Raw genomic sequence first — 17,577 nt, 5'->3', positions numbered from 1 at the left:
AGCACAGGATCACCTAACAACAATCTTTCTATATGTGTTACTGGAATGAACGAATTGCTCCACACGTATATCAAAATGAAAAGATGTTGTTAAAGCTCTGCAGCTATTGCTACATAACCTTTTCACTAGAAAGGCCAAACTTGGAAGATGAACTTTGACAAAGCATACAAACAAGACAGGAGAGACAAACACTTGCAGGAAGCCATGAATAAGGAGAAAGTTGCACCACTGAAAATGTCACCAAATTTACAGCAGTTTACCAGCCACAAAACAAATTTATACCTCCACCAGCCTTGTGTAAATGCAAATTTGCAGTGTGTCCTGCTTAACACACATCACCCACGTTCATGTATTTTATTACTTTCAAGAGTTACAGGCACAGCTTTGAATTTCTAACCAGCCACAGGCTGTATGGTCTGGACATCTGCCAGTAACGTTCAAGAAACTTTTCTTTCTTTTACTTTTTTTCCTCTGAAGCAGCACATTTGCAAGAAGACAAACACAATACAACAAATAGATTAATAGGTCCAGTGAAAAAAAAAGTAACATGCAAAACTTTAATTAATACTTTTCAATTTGCCAAGATGCAAATGGAACACAGGCATTTGAATACCTTGAAGAGTTTACTAAATCCCCTACTTTTAGTGCAGTAAGAAGCCACTAGTAACATAGCAAATGCCTTTACAGAATCACACACAAATCGGGTTTGTTGCCCCATCCCAACAGAGCAAACTGCCGGCTGGCTGTGATGCAGGCTCCCAGGTATTCCTTTTCCCTCTCCCTTTTCCACACTGCAAATCCCCCCACACTTGCTGGGCACCAGCTGCAAGACCAACAGTGGCCAGCTGGCAATTTCCAGAGCACAGGATGCCCAACCAAGGCTGGCCACCTACTGCTGGCTTTGCAGCCCTACAGTGAGCTACTGCTGGTGAGAGCAGTGCAGCAGTGGAGGATGGCTGCAAAAGGAAAAAAAGCAGGGCAAATCAGATGGCACAGTTGAAGATTTTAGTGTGTTTTTTTGTAGTATAGAGGACATAATGAGAAGCAAATGAAGAGGGAATAAACAAAAAAGAGTTCCCAGCCAAGGAGGGAGGAGTATCACTAGTGCCAAAAACTTTCTTTTTACTAATAGCCTGTCCTAGATTCCCAAAGAGGCATGCAAAAGGAGATTTCTGTACTGAAAAAAAAAAATGTTTTTTTTTTTTGTTTCATATAACACACAGTTCCCAAACAAAAACCTTTCATCAGATTTTCTGTCCTTAAGCCTTCTCCTCGCACACATCTTCATTGTAATTTTCATGCATTCATCCAAGTGCTCACCAGTTGATGAACCTCTTTATTCAAGTTCATGTTATCTCCATATAATATTCACTATACCCGCAGATGTGCAATGATCTGCATAGGAGTTAAACCTTGCATCACTAACACTAGAATGGACTTCGAGCAAAAAATTCCAAATTTCCATAAACTTCTCATTAACTAATTATGTAATTGAACTAGTACAGCTTTTAGTCATCTTGGACAGAAAAGAACAAACAAACAAAAACCTAACTGTGAGGCAATCTGAAGTTGGTTACTCTGCCCATAATAATGTAGCCTGTAATTTTTAAGCAAATGAAAATTTCCAGAGCCCCTAAAAGTGTTGTGTCTGACCTCAACTCTACCCTCTGGGCTTGGCTGCAAGTGCTCAAGGCCAGGATTGCTATGGAGTGGCTGTGTAACCTGAGGCAAGAGAGCTGGTAGAGGTGTGAGGAGCCTCCCTTGGCTCAGAGGCGATGCATGCTCAGGTCCCTGCCCTTGGTGCCTGGCCAAGCCGTGCTGCAGTCCTGCCTGTGCCTCACACCTCCAGCGAGCTCCAGCTGGCCCAAACCCTGACCTCAGCTTCAGTTTGGAGAAGTGCAATTCTCAGACCTAGGAGAAAAACAAGTAAAACAGCAAGAACTGTGGAAGTAAAGGAATAGAAAATTCCCCTGACAGTCAACTGGAAATAGTTCCCAATAAGGCAACACTTAAAATTTTCATTTAGGGAAAAAAAAAAATCTGGCCTAGCTGTAAAATATTCTTACTGATTCTGCAGAAAATGCTCTCCAGTGCCTTGGCAGTTGCATAAACAAAAACTGACAAAGGCAAAACGAATCAGGGACAGTGCAAATTAATTTCAGACCACAAAAAAAAAAAAAAAAAAAAAAAAAAACACTACTACTAAAAGTGCCAAAGTATGTTCTCATTTATCATACAAAAAAATTGTAGAGTACTGCAAGATGCCATGAGAGGCTTATTATCACATGCAGTTTTGATTTTTAAAAAGTCACTGCTACAAAAAGTACAGCACAAGGTAACTGAATTCAAAATATGCTGACAGGTTGCTGAGTCAATTGGGGAACGTAAGCAAATGAGATGACTCCACTGCATTTCTGCAGGGATCAGCTCAGAACCTGATGCAATATTTGCATCAATACTGCAGACGAAAACTTATTAAAAAGAAACCACTGTCAGTAGTATCCGTGGTTGGCAGGAACTGAGATGGTGGTGACCAAGAACAAGGCAGTCAGGAAGAGTGATCTGCATCACCCAATTTTAAAAAAGAGATGTAGGAGATTCACTTCTTGAATCAGATAGGATTCAGGTAGAAAAGTCTTTCTTTTAATAACCTACCAAGAGACTCAGAATGACAGACAGATAGGAATGTGTTTCTTTCTGGAAGTACCTAGACTGAGCACGTAATTTATCAAATGTCTACCAACTGAGCACACATCCTCAGGCAGAATGCGTTGATGGATAATGCATGATTATGAAAGAAAATTCATAGACAGCAAGGATGATCAAGGGGATAGAAATGTTCTCCTGTGGAAAAAGAAGCTATTGGGATGGATTACTTGAGGAAAAAAAAAAAAAAAAAAAAAAAAGACATTAGGAAAACTATAATAAAACAATCAACTACACGTCAATAACAGCTCAGCAATTCCCTTTTTGCCTGACTCATAACAACGTGAGGCTATTCAATTAAAGATAAACTTCAGCTCATGATGAGGAAATTCTCTCTGCATAGTGAATAGTATACATGGAACTCAATGCCACTAAAATCTGCTGACACCAAGGAGGTATCAGGACTCAAAAGAACATCTTCATAGAGGTGTTCCCCCTTCTGCTGCCAGCCCTGCTGCCAACCCCTCGCTACAGACTTGAGATGACACATCCTACTGAGTTCACTCCGCAAATATGACCAATATGGGCAATGGCAGAACTGGCAAACTCCAGGGACAGTGCTTTCTTTGAAAGCCGATAATGGCTTACAAGAACCACAGCAAGGCTGGATGTCCCACGCAGCTAAGAAATGTGCCAAAGTAGAGTAAGTGTAAACCCGGACCCTTTGGTTGCTGCTGCTGCTGTGTAGGCTGTAGGCTTGTTGCAAGAGCAGTGGCTGGAAGGACCCCTGCGAGAGCTGTGGGGAAGGCTCCCCAAGCACAGAAATGTCTCACTGCAGCTCTGTGTGGGACTACAGCTCCTTCTCTGTCCTAAGACCACTCAAATGAAGTCCTCAAGGCACAGCTCCTTGACAGGCGTAGGCATCGTCCTCTTCCTTTCGCTGGCTCTAATTCTACATCCTGAGCATTGCAGTAATGACAACGCTGCTGTCTTCCTGGCATTACAGATCACAAGAAGTAACTAGACTTTCTCTTCCTGCTGCCCGTTTGCTTGGGATCCAATCCTCACAAACAACCCAGAGTGGGATGTGAGACTTCAAGTAGCTTATTTATATATGAAGTCTATCATTCTTTAGAGAAAAACAAACCAGGACAATATGAGCCAGCAGTGTGCTCAAGTGGCCAAGAAGGCCAACAGCATCCTGGCTTGTGTCAGGAACAGTGTGACCAGCAGGGCTAGGGAGGTGATTGTCCCCCTGTACTCAGCTCTGGTGAGGCCGCACCTTGAGTACTGTGTTCAGTTTTGGGCCCCTCGCTACAAGAAGGACATCGAGGTGCTTGAGCGGGTCCAGAGAAGGGCGACGAAGCTGGTGAGGGGCCTGGAGAACAAGTCCTACGAGCAGTGGCTGAGGGAGGTGGGCTTGTTCAGCCTGGAGAAGAGGAGGCTCAGGGGCGACCTTATCGCTCTCTATAGGTACCTCAAGGGAGGCTGTAGCGAGGTGGGGGTTGGTCTGTTCTCCCATGTGCCCGGTGACAGGACGAGGGGGAATGGGCTTAAGTTGTGCCAGGGGAGTTTTAGGTTAGATGTTAGGAAGAACTTCTTTACTGAAAGGGTTGTTAGGCATTGGAACAGGCTGCCCAGGGAAGTGGGGGAGTCACCATCCCTGGAAGTCTTCAAAAGACGTTTAGACGTTTAGATGTAGAGCTTAGGGATATGGTTTAGTGGGGACTGCTAGCGTTAGGTCAGAGGTTGGACTCGATGATCTTGAGGTCTCTTCCAACCTAGAAATTCTGTGATTCTGTGAAATGAAAAAAACTCCACTGTAAGACGATCATGTAAGAGACTACTGAAGGAACACATTGCTGTCCTCATCATTTCTTCTTGTGTTACTCCATACCTTCTAGAATGAAAACACCTCCATTGCAGTATTTACTTTCATGATTCTCTTCTGGAAATTGCATGCAATAATTTTAATGTTCTCAGTGGTCAAGAATAGATACTATAAAACTATCCAAGTCTTTTCCTTATGTCTGGGAAAATGTCATTTACCCACACCACTTTCCTCTTCTACTTAACTGGAGCGGTGGTGATGAGTTAATCTCTTTGGAATAAAGAATCCAATTAACATCTATTATGTGTTTAAACATTAATTGGAGTATAATAATTTAATACTCAAACTAACATGATATTTGATTCTATAAATGTGTACTTCTGCTACCACCTAAAGTTTTTGCTCCATGTTATTCAGAATATCAGAAAAGTCAATCATGGTGGTCCCCAGCCTTAAAATTCTATTGGTCCACTGGGAAACCATTGTATGTTGTTTCTTTCCCATAGTAGAAAATGGAATTCTATAAAAGAATTAAACTTGAAAAGAACAACTATTTATTTTTTCTTTACTCTACTTTCTTTGTTTTTCTAATGAAAGACATTTATTACTGAATTCTCTGTTTAATTACTTGTAGAGATCCTTAAGCCACTGAAGCCCCAAAAACTGTATACCAGAACTACACTGAGCACCTGCAAATGAAATAAAGATCAAGATGGGGTTTGGAAGGTACACAACATCAGGTAAATTGTCCAAATCAAAAAAATCAACACAGAAAAGTGCTTAATTTATTTCTTTTCCAAACTTCATCTGAGCTTGCACATTTAGTGTCAATACACTCCAAATATGTTGTGTGTTCACTGCCTCCAAAATTTCTTAATTAAAAAGCAAAGGAGCCTAAAAGTAGATATTATTCATAAACTAGATTTCTAAATAGAAAATTAAAAAAAATTGACTAGTGGATGGAATAGATGAACAAAACATCTGAAAACTCTGGATAATTAAATACATTTAGAAATGTAAAGAATACGAACACAAGGGTGAGAAAAGCGATTAGTATCTATATAGGTATATTTACATGGCATTTACGTTTACCTTGATAGACATACACCTGCACAGGAGAATGCACATGCACGACACACACTGACACTGAAAGTACCAGCTCCTAGCAGCATATGCTGAGATTTCTCAAATTCATACACACGTAAGTAAGAATTGAGTCTACCAAGTCTTTGGTCAAAAAAGTCAACGGTTTACTCCTTCATGTACTCCTAAACCAGAAATGATCTCACTGGAAGACTGTTGCACATCACAAAGTTAGCAATCCATTTAACAGTTGACCTGAGGAGGTGCAGGCCTGTGCTGTGCTGCACATAAAATTTGGCCCTAAAGGCTGTGTTGTGTTGCACATAACCCTTGGCTGCAGGACAAACTTAGCCAGCTAATCCTAACAGAGGAGCCTGCCTGTAGACAGCTTCCTCTTGGCCCAGGCTACCAGGGCCAAAGAGGAAGGCCAAATTTTACAGTGAAGCAGCAGATTCTCATGTGAACGTATTTATGTTTAGCAGCAGCAATAATGAAGAGATTTTATTTTACAATGCTGCACAATGAGCAGCATCAGAAGGGACGTAAGATTATCTGTGCCCTTTTCTCCTACTGTTTGCCTGAGGAAATGGTATTTTAGTCAGTAACATATACCTTACTTACAGGGAGTAATATTAAATGCTAGCACCAGTGTTGCTAGCATTCCCCACAATTTGTTTGTTTGTCCATCTCTTAACTTTGCACAGAAGATCTACACTATCTGAGTAAATCCAAGTGAAGTAAGAAAACAAAGATTTCTAGCTTGCGTAGAGACTGTATACCAGATTTTTTTTGCTGGAAAAGTAGGTACAAGCTTGAGGGATGGCAGGTTAGTATTTAAATATAGCCTGCAGTGATAGCCATTTTAAGCCGTCATTTCCAGAAAACAGGACAAAGTCAAAATAAGTAACAGATTCTTGCTTAAGGATACTAAATTTCCAAAGATTTTACAGAGTTTTTACATAGCATATAGGTGTAATAGCAAAGATTACCACCTAAAAGGGGAAGGACAAATGGAATCTTGTGGGACATTGTGTGCAAAACACAGACTGCTCTTCTTCACCTTTCCACCTCAGAAAAATGCAGGTGAAAACTGGATACTGAATATATCTGTGTGCAAAATTTTAACTTTTGTTTATCTTTCAGAGCCAAAGCTTGCTCACAGTAGTCTCTTCTGTCACCCCATAATGCTAAAAGGAGTGTCCAGACTGTTTGTCATCTTCACAGGAAAATAATGCATTCACTTCAAGCTTTCATGCTGAATGCTGATGCATTAAGCAAGTCAGTAAACTTCATCTTTCACGAAGGGAAATTGGATTTGAAATTAAGAATAACAATTTGTTTAAGTTTCCTCCAGTTGCTGCAGTCATTGGCTGGAAATATTAAAGTATGTGAGATTCTCTATGACTTAGCTGTTTAGGGAAAAAAAAAAATGTTATTACACTGTGTACTTTAATATTTAATAAAAAATACTTGTTTTGCAGGCCTGCTTTCCTGAGAGATTATTGAAAAAATCAATTCAAGGTCTAGACGCTAAAAAACTGTTATTTGCCTCAGACCTTACAGATCACAACATGTGGAAGAAAAATACGCTAACAAAAGATCATTTTCTGTTTCATACAACAGCTTAACACTTTACCTGGAGTATTTCAGTGAAGGGAAGAAATCAGTAGAACCACAAAGATGAGACCAAAGTCCATACTGCAGTTTTAAGACCTCAAAATTTGCTATGCTTTTAAACATTGCACTTTGTTTCTTATTTCACATTTTTCCATTACAAAAATTATAAACAAAACCACAAAGCAACATACACAGGTGTCAGCTGGGCATAATCTGCTGTTTTATGAGAGATTACCAATCTTCTTTCTACGCACACTGACAAAAATAAACTTAATATAATGGGAAACAGTAACATGAAACATGAATATGAGCTCATCCAGTGTCACAGACACGGTTCACACAGCAGCTTCTCGTGTACACCCAAGCCTTTTCACTGGCAGGGCAGCACAAGAAATTGAAAAGTCCTTGAATAAGCCTAAGCATTACTCTGCAACAGAACATCAGAGCGTTATCCGCATTATTCTCATACTAAATCCAAAACACACCACCATACCAGCTACTAGGAAGAAAATTACCTCTATCCCAGCCAAAACCAGGACAGTGCTAATTTACAGCCCAGACTCTCCACTGTAACTCTAGCTCAGGCACCGTCTTCTGCCTTGATGCTGATCCAAGAATCAGCGCTGGAATCTGTAGTACTCAGCTTTTACTCTCCACTGCAGTCATCAGACAGGAGGCCAAACTTCTTTGTGTGCTACTCAGGCTGCCCATGAAGTCATTGGAAGTGGCTCACAAACTAGATTTGTACTATGAGCCAGTACTGGAAGAGGCCAGGTTTGATGAACTCAATTAAAATACTTTAATTTTGAAACAGCCTGAGAAGAAAAATCTGAAAGAAGAAGTAATACCCTAATTCCACATTGCACTTACTGCAAAAACGTCATTGTTGGTAGTACACATTTACCTCATACAAAACTGTAGGGTTCCCATGAAGAAGAGGCCCATAGCAAATGTAGGAATGGCCAACTACCCAGCCTAAATCAGAAGCTGCCCACCACACCTAAAATGAAATAAAAAAAAATAAGAATATTGTTGTGTGCGCTTTTTTTAAGACAAGTTCAAAAAGAAATTATACAACATTTAAACAGAATTACCTCACCAGGTTTGAGTCCATATACAGCTGACATTGTCCAGTTCAGCATTACTGCATAGCCACCTGTTGGTCTGATAACACCCTAAATAAGAAAATTTAAACATTTAAGACCATTTAAAGGATGCAATAATATGCCTGTCTTCAATTAAATTTTGAATTTTTAGCAGTAACAGACTTAAAGTTATCCATTTCCAATACTCCTCACTTAATAAAAGGATCCTTTCTTACAAGTATATGCTTCTGCTAATGTTCCAACTGAAGTAATGTTGGGGAGAAAAAAAAAAAAAAAGAAAAACCCAAGTCCTATGACAACAGTTTCCAGAAGACAGCTAACAAAGACTGAAGTTGTCTCATTCAAATCAGATACAAATTTTAAGTCAACTTATGCTGACAAAAATATAAGAGAACAAATCCTTACTTCATTTTATCCATCTAAATGTTAGTCATATTTTACACTTATTGTCTAGGCTCCCTGAATCCCAGTATCAATAGAGAAAAAGGGGCACCTGTGGAATAGCCAATGCCTAAAGTAACTGGGGTGAATTACTCTCTCTTTCTGCATGCATTATTTCAGACCTTGTCCAAGAACCTGGGCACCATTGAGACACGTTAGCTCATTAAAATGGAGATTGCCACAACAGAGAATGGTTAACTAATGCTTTGTGAATTTCAGAAAGCTGTTTGCCTTCGTTAGTCTCAGTCTCTAACTCAGTCTCCACTCTGAGATTAACAGAAGTTTTGTTATGGAGATATCACAACTGAACAATTTTACTTGCATGAACACTTAGATTTAAGTCATACCAGTGTGATACTGGCTCCAAATTTGTGATAGTGAGATCACTGCTGGTAAACTACATTCAGGTTGAACTACTCTTCATAAAAGAATTGTAAGAACCAAGCAAACACGAAGAGTTTGCTTTTAAAATAAGATATTTTTAGAACAGATCCTTAAGACTAATTGACACTTGAAAGCAAACATTTCCAAAGAATGCCCTATGTTGATTTACAGCCTTACTCAATCTTAACTTTCATTTTCATGGGATTTATAGTCTCAGAACTGTTCAGCAACACAAGCCTTTAGAAGATACCTAATTCCATTTAATCTGTAATGTCATTCATCACATCTCATCTATGAGAAGATTAGCTAATATGTAAATAATGAATAAGCAAAGTCTATTCAGCAATAAATGCTATTGTAGAAGTGATATATTAACTAATCTTGCCATTAAAGGACTATCCTATGCTCATCTCAAAATAGTTAAAGTACAGAAGATATTCATGGATGGAAGACGTTCTACTATCCTCACAAGCTTTTATTGTATGAATATTTGGGGTTAAATGAAGTATATTTTTGTACTACTATTTAAATAAAGAAATACAATTTACTCCAGGACTTTGAAGTAGAAAAGTATGAATAAATGAGTTTAAAGCATTTCTAGCAATGCTAATCATTTATAGCAGTGAGCTCCGGTAAACATTTTCAACCTTCTTAATTAAATATTTCCCTCAAGTGGAACTGCAAATAGGTTACAAACAGTTAGACTACAGGTAGTCCTTTACCTTGGGCAAGCCTGTTGTTCCAGAAGTATACAGAATATAAAGCGGATGGTCTGAAGGAACAGAGACACACTTATAATGTTGTGCTTTTGAAAGCTCTTCTTCCCAGTCGAGATCGCGGCCTGGGGCAAGAGGAACATGCCCCTGCCCATCAAAAAAAAAAAAAAAAAAAAAAAAGTTCAAAGAAAAATGGTTGGAATAAAATGTAAATAGGTCAAAAAAACATACTATTCAATTTTCTGTACAGTAGCAGTAGTTCTATTTACTATGTAAATATTATGCATTTAAGTTTTCCCCATAAAATACAAAACCAAACTAGAACAGATACATTTAAAAAAAAATTACTTGTAGAACAGAGAAGACATATGGACTAAATATATATCTGAAAGTTAACAATAAGGCACTGCAACTGTACACTCACCAAGTTAGGTCGCCTGTAAATGAGAACTTTCTCAGGTTTGTTCTGTACTCTTGCAAGTGCTCCTTCTAGGAGTGATATGTATTCCACTTTCCTTTTCGGTTCAACTCCAAAACTTGCTGTTACAATAAGTTTGGGCTAAAATGAAGAAGTTAAACTGTTGATATATACATTTGAAATGTATTTTTATAAAGTATATGTAGCCTAATAACATGTTTTCCATGCAATTAGTTGGTTAATGAAGCTCAGTATAGAAAATCTATCTTCATATAATTAGAACCAGGGGTTAGATCAGTTTCTAAGGAAACAAAGCCTGTGTGATCTTGCTGTCCATGCATCTGTTTTTTGTTCTGCAGCACTCTAGTAACTCTGACACTCTTCAGCATTTTCAAACAAATTTGAGCAACAACATTAAGTACTTGTAAATTGTACAAAATTTACTAATCAGACAGAAAACCCCATCTCCATGTAGCCCTCCACTAAGGAAAAGCTCTACAACAATGTCAACAATCATCTGTCCTAGTCAGCCTGCTTCCTAATTATGTTTGAACACAACTAGCTATAGCACTTTGGTGGCTCTTTCTCAGCCTGCAATTAAATGACACGGGAGGGTAAGAGGGGGAAAGAGGAAAAAGAAAACAAGCAAGAGATGACAAGAAACTAGAAATACCAGAAAAGAATAAGCTAAAATTGTAAAGCACACGAGGGAATTTAAGCTAGAGTCTTAAAAGTGATGGTTGCAGGATTCAGGATGCAAATCCCGTTAAAATCAAATTTCTGTAGTTCTGCTTTGTTGTTTTTTTGTTTGTTTGTTGTATTTTTTTTTGTTCGTTTGCTTGCTTTTTTGTTTTTGTTTGTTTGTTTTTTAGAATAATTTCTATTTCCCGATGTGGATATAGAAGATTTCCAGATTTTCCATTACATTTTTCATTAAATCAATCTCAGTAAGATGCTGATCCAAGATTTCCTATGGCAAAAAAGTCACTTCACTGCATACAAATTATTTTGATTTATATCCCAAGATCAGTAATTTGTATTTCTTGTATTTCAGGAAAGGGTAGCACCAAAGAAACTATATATTAGAACACATTTTAATTACAGAAGAATGAGCCTTCAATCTCCTTGCTTTCCTCACTCTTATCCAGCTAGTTTAGTAAACATATGCATCAGCATATATCTCATTAGGTAGGCACAATCCACAATGCTACAGTTAAGATTTCATTAAGATTGCAAAGAAAGTACAGATTGTTTTTTACAATTTATTCTTAAAATTATTTCAAAGAATAACACAATGTTTCCTGTATAGATCTGCCATTCAGGGAAGTTTGATAATTAGCTTGTACTCAAAATAAAGGTTTCTGATGAGCTTTAAAATTTCAGCATTTGTCATCTTTCCCTTTTGGGATGCAGCAATTTTGATAAAAGATGATACAATACAATACAGTTAAATTGAAAATTCATCAGGAGGCTACCCTGGAATTAGATGTAATTAATATGTTATTAACATGTTTGTATTCAATTGTTACAATGAATGACTGTTGCCAATTTCAGGTTTACAGTCATATGTAAAATGTGTCCCCTCTGCTCATAAACTACTTTATAAGCAGCAAGGAAATATAAATATAGCCAGTACTACATTGGTTAAGATGATGTATTTCCCAAGTGAGGGTTATTTCTTGTAAGCATCATGGATCACTCTGTGCAAACCAAAGGTTCAAAACTAGTTGTTTCTAGTGTTTTACCTCTCTTGTCTACTGATATTATTTCCCCTGCACCTCCACTCCCATATTGCTTTTATACACCCGTTTCCCACCTCTTCCATGGCTCCATGTAGTCCTGCATGATAGATTACATAGAAATACAACTAGTATGATGGAAAAGCAGAGAAGTTCTGAGGTTTGCTGGAGAAGGAATGCCAGAGATAGTGAGCTGTAGAAAAAAAAATATGAAGTAGAAGTGAGATAAAGCAAGGTCCATTAGTACTAGACCAACAATTTCATTCTACTGTAAAGGCTCCTTCTACAAATTCTTCCATAGTGTTTAGCAGCATGCAAGGCAAGGTTTAGAAGAAGCAACTAATGCTTTTAGTGGGCCAACTCAGAAAGCTGCAAAAAGCTCAAACTGAACATAGGCAAGCTTTAGGTATAAAATGTCAGTACCATCATGAAGACATTTATGGAGAGATCCTGCACTCAAGCACTCAACCAACACACAAAGCTCTTTCCATTTCTTGCCCCAGCCACACACCTGATCACATGCCTGTCCTCAGATTTCTTGCACTTTCATTGCATTGGTACTGCTCTGACTATGTAGTTACATGAGTCATGCACATTTATTTCCGTCAGGTATTATACACTGCTGTACACAGAGACCAGAATCATACCATACAAGCAAAAAAATAAAGAGCAAGGTACTGCCTTCTAATCTATAATACATTTCTAAAAACATATTACAAAAAAAAAAAAAAAAAAAAAAAAGTGCTTCAAGTCAAGACAGGACTACAAATATTATAAGGCAATTAAGTTTTAGCAGCTGAGCCTGCAGTCTTAATCACGGAATCATCTAGGCTGGAAAAGACTTTCAAGACCACCAAGTCCAACCAACCATCAACCTGACCTACTGAATCCCATCACTAAACCATGTCCCTTAATGCCACATCCACATGTCTCTTAAATATCTTCAGGGACTGGGACTCTACCATTTCCCTGGGCAGCCCGTTGCAACACATAACCACCCTCTCCATGAAAAAATTCTTCCTAATATCCGATCTAAATCTCCCCTAACTCCACTTGAGGCCCTTTCCTTGCATCCTACCACTTGTCATCTGTGAAAAGAGATCGACGCCCTCCTCACTGCAACCTTCTTTCAGGCAGTTGTAGCAATGAGGTCTCCCCTCAGCCTCCTCTTCTCCAAACTAAACAACCCCAGTTCCCTCAGCTGCTCCTCATAAGCCTTGTTTTCTAGTCCCTTCACCAGCATCATTGCTTTTCTCTACACACACTCCAGAACCTCAATGTCCTTCCTGTAGTGAGAGGCCCAGAACTGAACACAGTACTTAAGGCACAGTGCCACCAATGCCAAATGCGAAGGAAAAAATCTCTTCCCCAGTCTTGCTGGCCACGCTATTTCTGATGCAGGCCAGGATGCCATTGACCTTCATGGCCACCTGGGCCAAATGATGGCTCACATTCAGCCGGCTGTCAACTAGCATTCCCAGGTCCTTTTCTGCCAGGCAACTTCCCAGCCACTCTGCCCCCAGCCTATACCACTGCTTGGGGTTGTTATGACCCAAGTGCGGGACCCAGCACTTGGCCTTGTTGAGTATCTTGTGACTGGACTCAGCCCACCAGTTCAGCCTATCCAGATCCCTCTGCCAAGCCTTCCTACACCCAAGCAGATCAACACTCCTGCCTAACTTGATGTCACCAACAATTTACAAAAGTTGCACTCAATTCCCTCATCCACATTGATAAAAATGTTAAACTAAACTGGCCCCAATACTGAGCCCTGGGAACGCTACTGGTGACCAGCCACAATCTGGACAGAACTCCATTCACTGTGACTCTCCAGACAAATCTTCACCCAGCAAACTGTACACCTAAGCTGCATTTCTCAGGGAGAATACTATGAAAAATGGCATCAAATGCCTCACTAAAATCAAGGTAAACAACATCTATAGCCCTTCCCGCCTTGCCCTCATCTACTAAGTAGATCATCTTATCTTAGAAGGAGACCAAGGTAGTCAGGCAGGACCTGCCCTTCATAAACCCATGCTGGCTGCTTCTAATCACTCCATGGTCCCATATGTGCCGCATTATGACGAGAAGTAGGTGTAACCATTTATAGTCACATCTGTGCATAGGAAATATGTCTTGCTCAGAATAAATTATTGCAAAATATTAACTTATTTTTTCAAGGATGCCTTATTAAAACACCTGACTGTGTCAATAGTAAATAAGTGAGGAATACAGTATTTCTGACCTCAACGGAAGATCATAAAAGATAGTTTTGAATAACTTGGGTGTCTCTTATATTTTGCATTTCAAAGAACTGTTGTGCAAATCGTAATTCTGCTTTAGCCTGAAGAGCTTTCAAAAATCATGTCTAAAAAAAAAAAACATTACTCATATTTATTTTGCAAGGTTTGGACTTAAAGTCTAAAAAGAATTGCTATATAATTACTGTGATTCCAATAAAAAAAAAATTTGTTTGTCAAAGGCATAGCAACTGCCTTATTTAATAAACACAGAAGCACTATTCTTAAAACATCCTTCTCTGCTTTCCTAGTTTATTAAGATAAAGTGCTTAAACAAATGTCATATTAATTTCCCAAAATATAATTAACGTTCTTCAAAAGTATCTACTGTTTTGATATTGAAAACTACATATTCTCAAATTCAGATGAAATAAAAGATTTGAAGAAATGCCTCTTCTCATACACTGTATCACTTCATCACAATTCACCATAGAAAGTCTATAACACTGCCAATACCTGGCAAGAGTAAAAATTAAACCTATTAAAATTCAAGTTAAATTAAGGCAAGTTGTTAAAGTATATGTAGTTTTTCATAGTCACTAGAAAGTATCTGTTATTTAGGTCTTCTGGCAAAACTTGAAGTTCAACCTTTCTTCTGAAAAAGCATCTCGAAGCCAGCTTTCTATTCCATGTCTTTAACTCTTTCTAGTTAATTTTTCCAAAATTGGGCCCTGTACTGCAGTACCTAATTCATACAAAAGCCTAATACAAATACTTGGTACCTGGGGGAGGGGTGGGGGGGGGGGAGGAGGAGGGGGCTGAGACTGCTTCAATTAATATCTGAGTTCAGGAAAACACTTTCTATCACAGCTACTTATATCTTGAAGATAATCTAGTAGCATGCAATTCACTTATCAAGGAAGTTTTACAATACTGCATAAGAGGGGAAAGGCTTGAAATGTAGTGTGCCTCTCCTCTTTTCTTACACTTTCATTATATATCAGATGGATCAAAAAATAAAACTAAATATTTAGCTCTGCCTTTTAAAAGAAAAAAAGGCAACATAAATTAAGATTTAATCCATAGCTTGCAAGTAGTAATTCTATAGCTAGCCATTAAAAAGATGTGCTACATGACCTTGAGTAAATAATTTAAACTTTCTCTGTTTTCCTTTTAATGCATGACACAAAGACTATGATTACAGTGCTGTCTCTTTTTGTCCCTCTGAGAAGGTCTACTGGGATTAAGTAGTTAACAATTGCAAAATACTCTAAAAGTAAACATGCTAGATGATTCATATTGAAACAACTTTCATTTTCAACTTTCACGTTTATTTTTTCTTATCAAAATCTAATCTATTACTTTTCCCTAATCAAAAACTTCTATGAGTAAAAATTAATTTTTACAGCTTTTGAAAAAGTCAGGGAATAGGAAAAAAGACATGGAAAAACTCAACCTGCCTTTAGTCTCCTTCCAGCTATTTTTCATAAATCCAGCAAAGCACTTCAGCTATTCTATTAACTTCTGCTTTGTTAGAACACCAAACGGGGGTGGCAGGAAAGGGGAAATGCATTCAACTTTTTAAAAGAAGTGCTCTCAATTTACAGATATTCATAAAATTCAAACTTTAGGGATCTGAAGAGCACTTCTGCACACAAAAATCTCAGTAAAAGTTCCACAAATCCTGCAGACTTTACCCTGTATAACATTTCTTCTAAGCTAAGGCTTCTAAGTCTAGCCAACATGATTCAGTGATTATGGCTACTGCATAATCACAGGGTCTGAATGATCCAAGCAACTGATAAAGATGTCAGAGAGTTTTGTTCATTGATAGAAAACAAGAACAGAATCTTCCAGTATAAACACTGTATACATATACATACACAAGCTCTTAATATAACAATAAAAGCTACTGAGCTGGTTATTGAAGTATTATATGCATTTTCACTTAAAAAGACTTACATAATGTTTCATAAACATGTTTAACTTTAACTCGGAAGCCTTTAAAGCATTCACCTCTATTACCTGTGTTCTCTACAGAGCCATTAATTTAAGGCAGTTAGCTCACTGGTTGCGCTGATTCTTGTACAAATTAAATGAAGTAAATATAGCTGAAAAACTTATTACTTAACATATACAAACATCAGGTAAACCAATGAAGTTACTGAGGCTTGGCATAACGTAGACTGTTGACTGTTGAAAAATGCTGGGTGAGACACCAAAATTTTAAGGTGATGCTTAGTAGAGACTTTCTTCTTTTTTTGTCAGTCAGTCTAAACAGACAACAGTATGTTAAATAATCATGATTTTTTTAAAGAAATAAAAAACTGTACTTAAATGGCTGATACACAAATACAACCCTTAGCACACAAGTAATAAGTTCACATTTCAATTTAGGTGTTACAAGCAAACTGAGACCATGTGCCACACAAAAGGAAATGTTGTTATCCTTTCAGGGGAAAAAAAATGTTTTTGACATTGGTTTAAATAACTAAGGCAATGGCATTTGTTGTTCTAAATATGTATTACCTTTGCGTGATCAATGCGAACAGCAAGCTCTTTAGAGGCAAATCCACCAAAAATCAGGCTATGGATGGCTCCTATTCTTGCACAAGCCAACATACAGTATACTGTCTGTGGAATCATGGGCATGTAGATGACAACACGATCTCCTTTCTTCACACCATGCCTGACCATGACATCAGCTAACTTGGACACCTGTACTGACAAAACATTTACAACATATTAAAAATTTATCCAAATCTTATGTTGCCCCATGAAAAATAACCTTCACATAATCAGTAGACGCAGGACGTTATGAAAACAAGCCAGTAAGATAAAGAAAGTTGATGAACAATGCAATCAAGGTTCAATAAATTTTGGAGAATTTATATTTTTTGAAACACTGTAATACACCTTTTTATATAAAATGAATGTGGATTGATGCGTATTATTATAATATTATAGCAAAAATCAATAGCAAAGTTTTGCAAATTTGAAATGCCGCTCTAACCATGCATTCTTTTATCCAGCTCACTTGCATTTCTCAAATTTACTTTTTTTTTTTTTTTTTAAATATACATAAGCAGGGCATTTCATAACACAACTTCTGTTCTACCTACATTTGAAACACAGATCAATGTGAACTAAGCTCTCCAATTTTCTCCAGTGCAGTGCTGTAAACTTCTCAGAACTTAAGAAATCTTATACCCTGAGCCAAATGCAGATACAAATTCAAAGAAACACAATTAGATTTAAGAAAACATTTCTCCTCTCGTTTTCAAATTTCTTGTATGTAAAAGCCTGAAGATAGACTGTGTATGGGAAAAAAGAACTGGCAAACAAATCTGGAAGCT

At 37.9% G+C, this 17,577-nt stretch overlaps 1 protein-coding gene across 1 annotated transcript in view; it reads right to left on the bottom strand.

The window, feature by feature from the left end:
- ACSS3 (acyl-CoA synthetase short chain family member 3) overlaps positions 1-17,577 on the bottom strand; it is a 68,385-nt gene that overhangs the window by 33,705 nt on the left and 17,103 nt on the right. The window contains exons 3-7 of the mRNA XM_082768996.1: positions 16,751-16,939; positions 10,249-10,383; positions 9,831-9,971; positions 8,272-8,352; positions 8,082-8,177 (exon numbers count right to left, since the gene is read on the bottom strand). Of these exons, the coding sequence (XP_082625122.1) occupies positions 8,082-8,177; positions 8,272-8,352; positions 9,831-9,971; positions 10,249-10,383; positions 16,751-16,939 (642 nt within the window). The remainder of the gene's footprint in view (positions 1-8,081; positions 8,178-8,271; positions 8,353-9,830; positions 9,972-10,248; positions 10,384-16,750; positions 16,940-17,577) is intronic.

This window comes from Aythya marila (genome assembly GCF_965140915.1).
Source record: "Aythya marila genome assembly, chromosome: 1".
NCBI classification, from domain to species: Eukaryota; Metazoa; Chordata; class Aves; order Anseriformes; family Anatidae; genus Aythya; species Aythya marila.
Note: the sequence above shows the minus strand (reverse complement) of the source record. Positions and strands in the feature narration are given on the sequence as shown.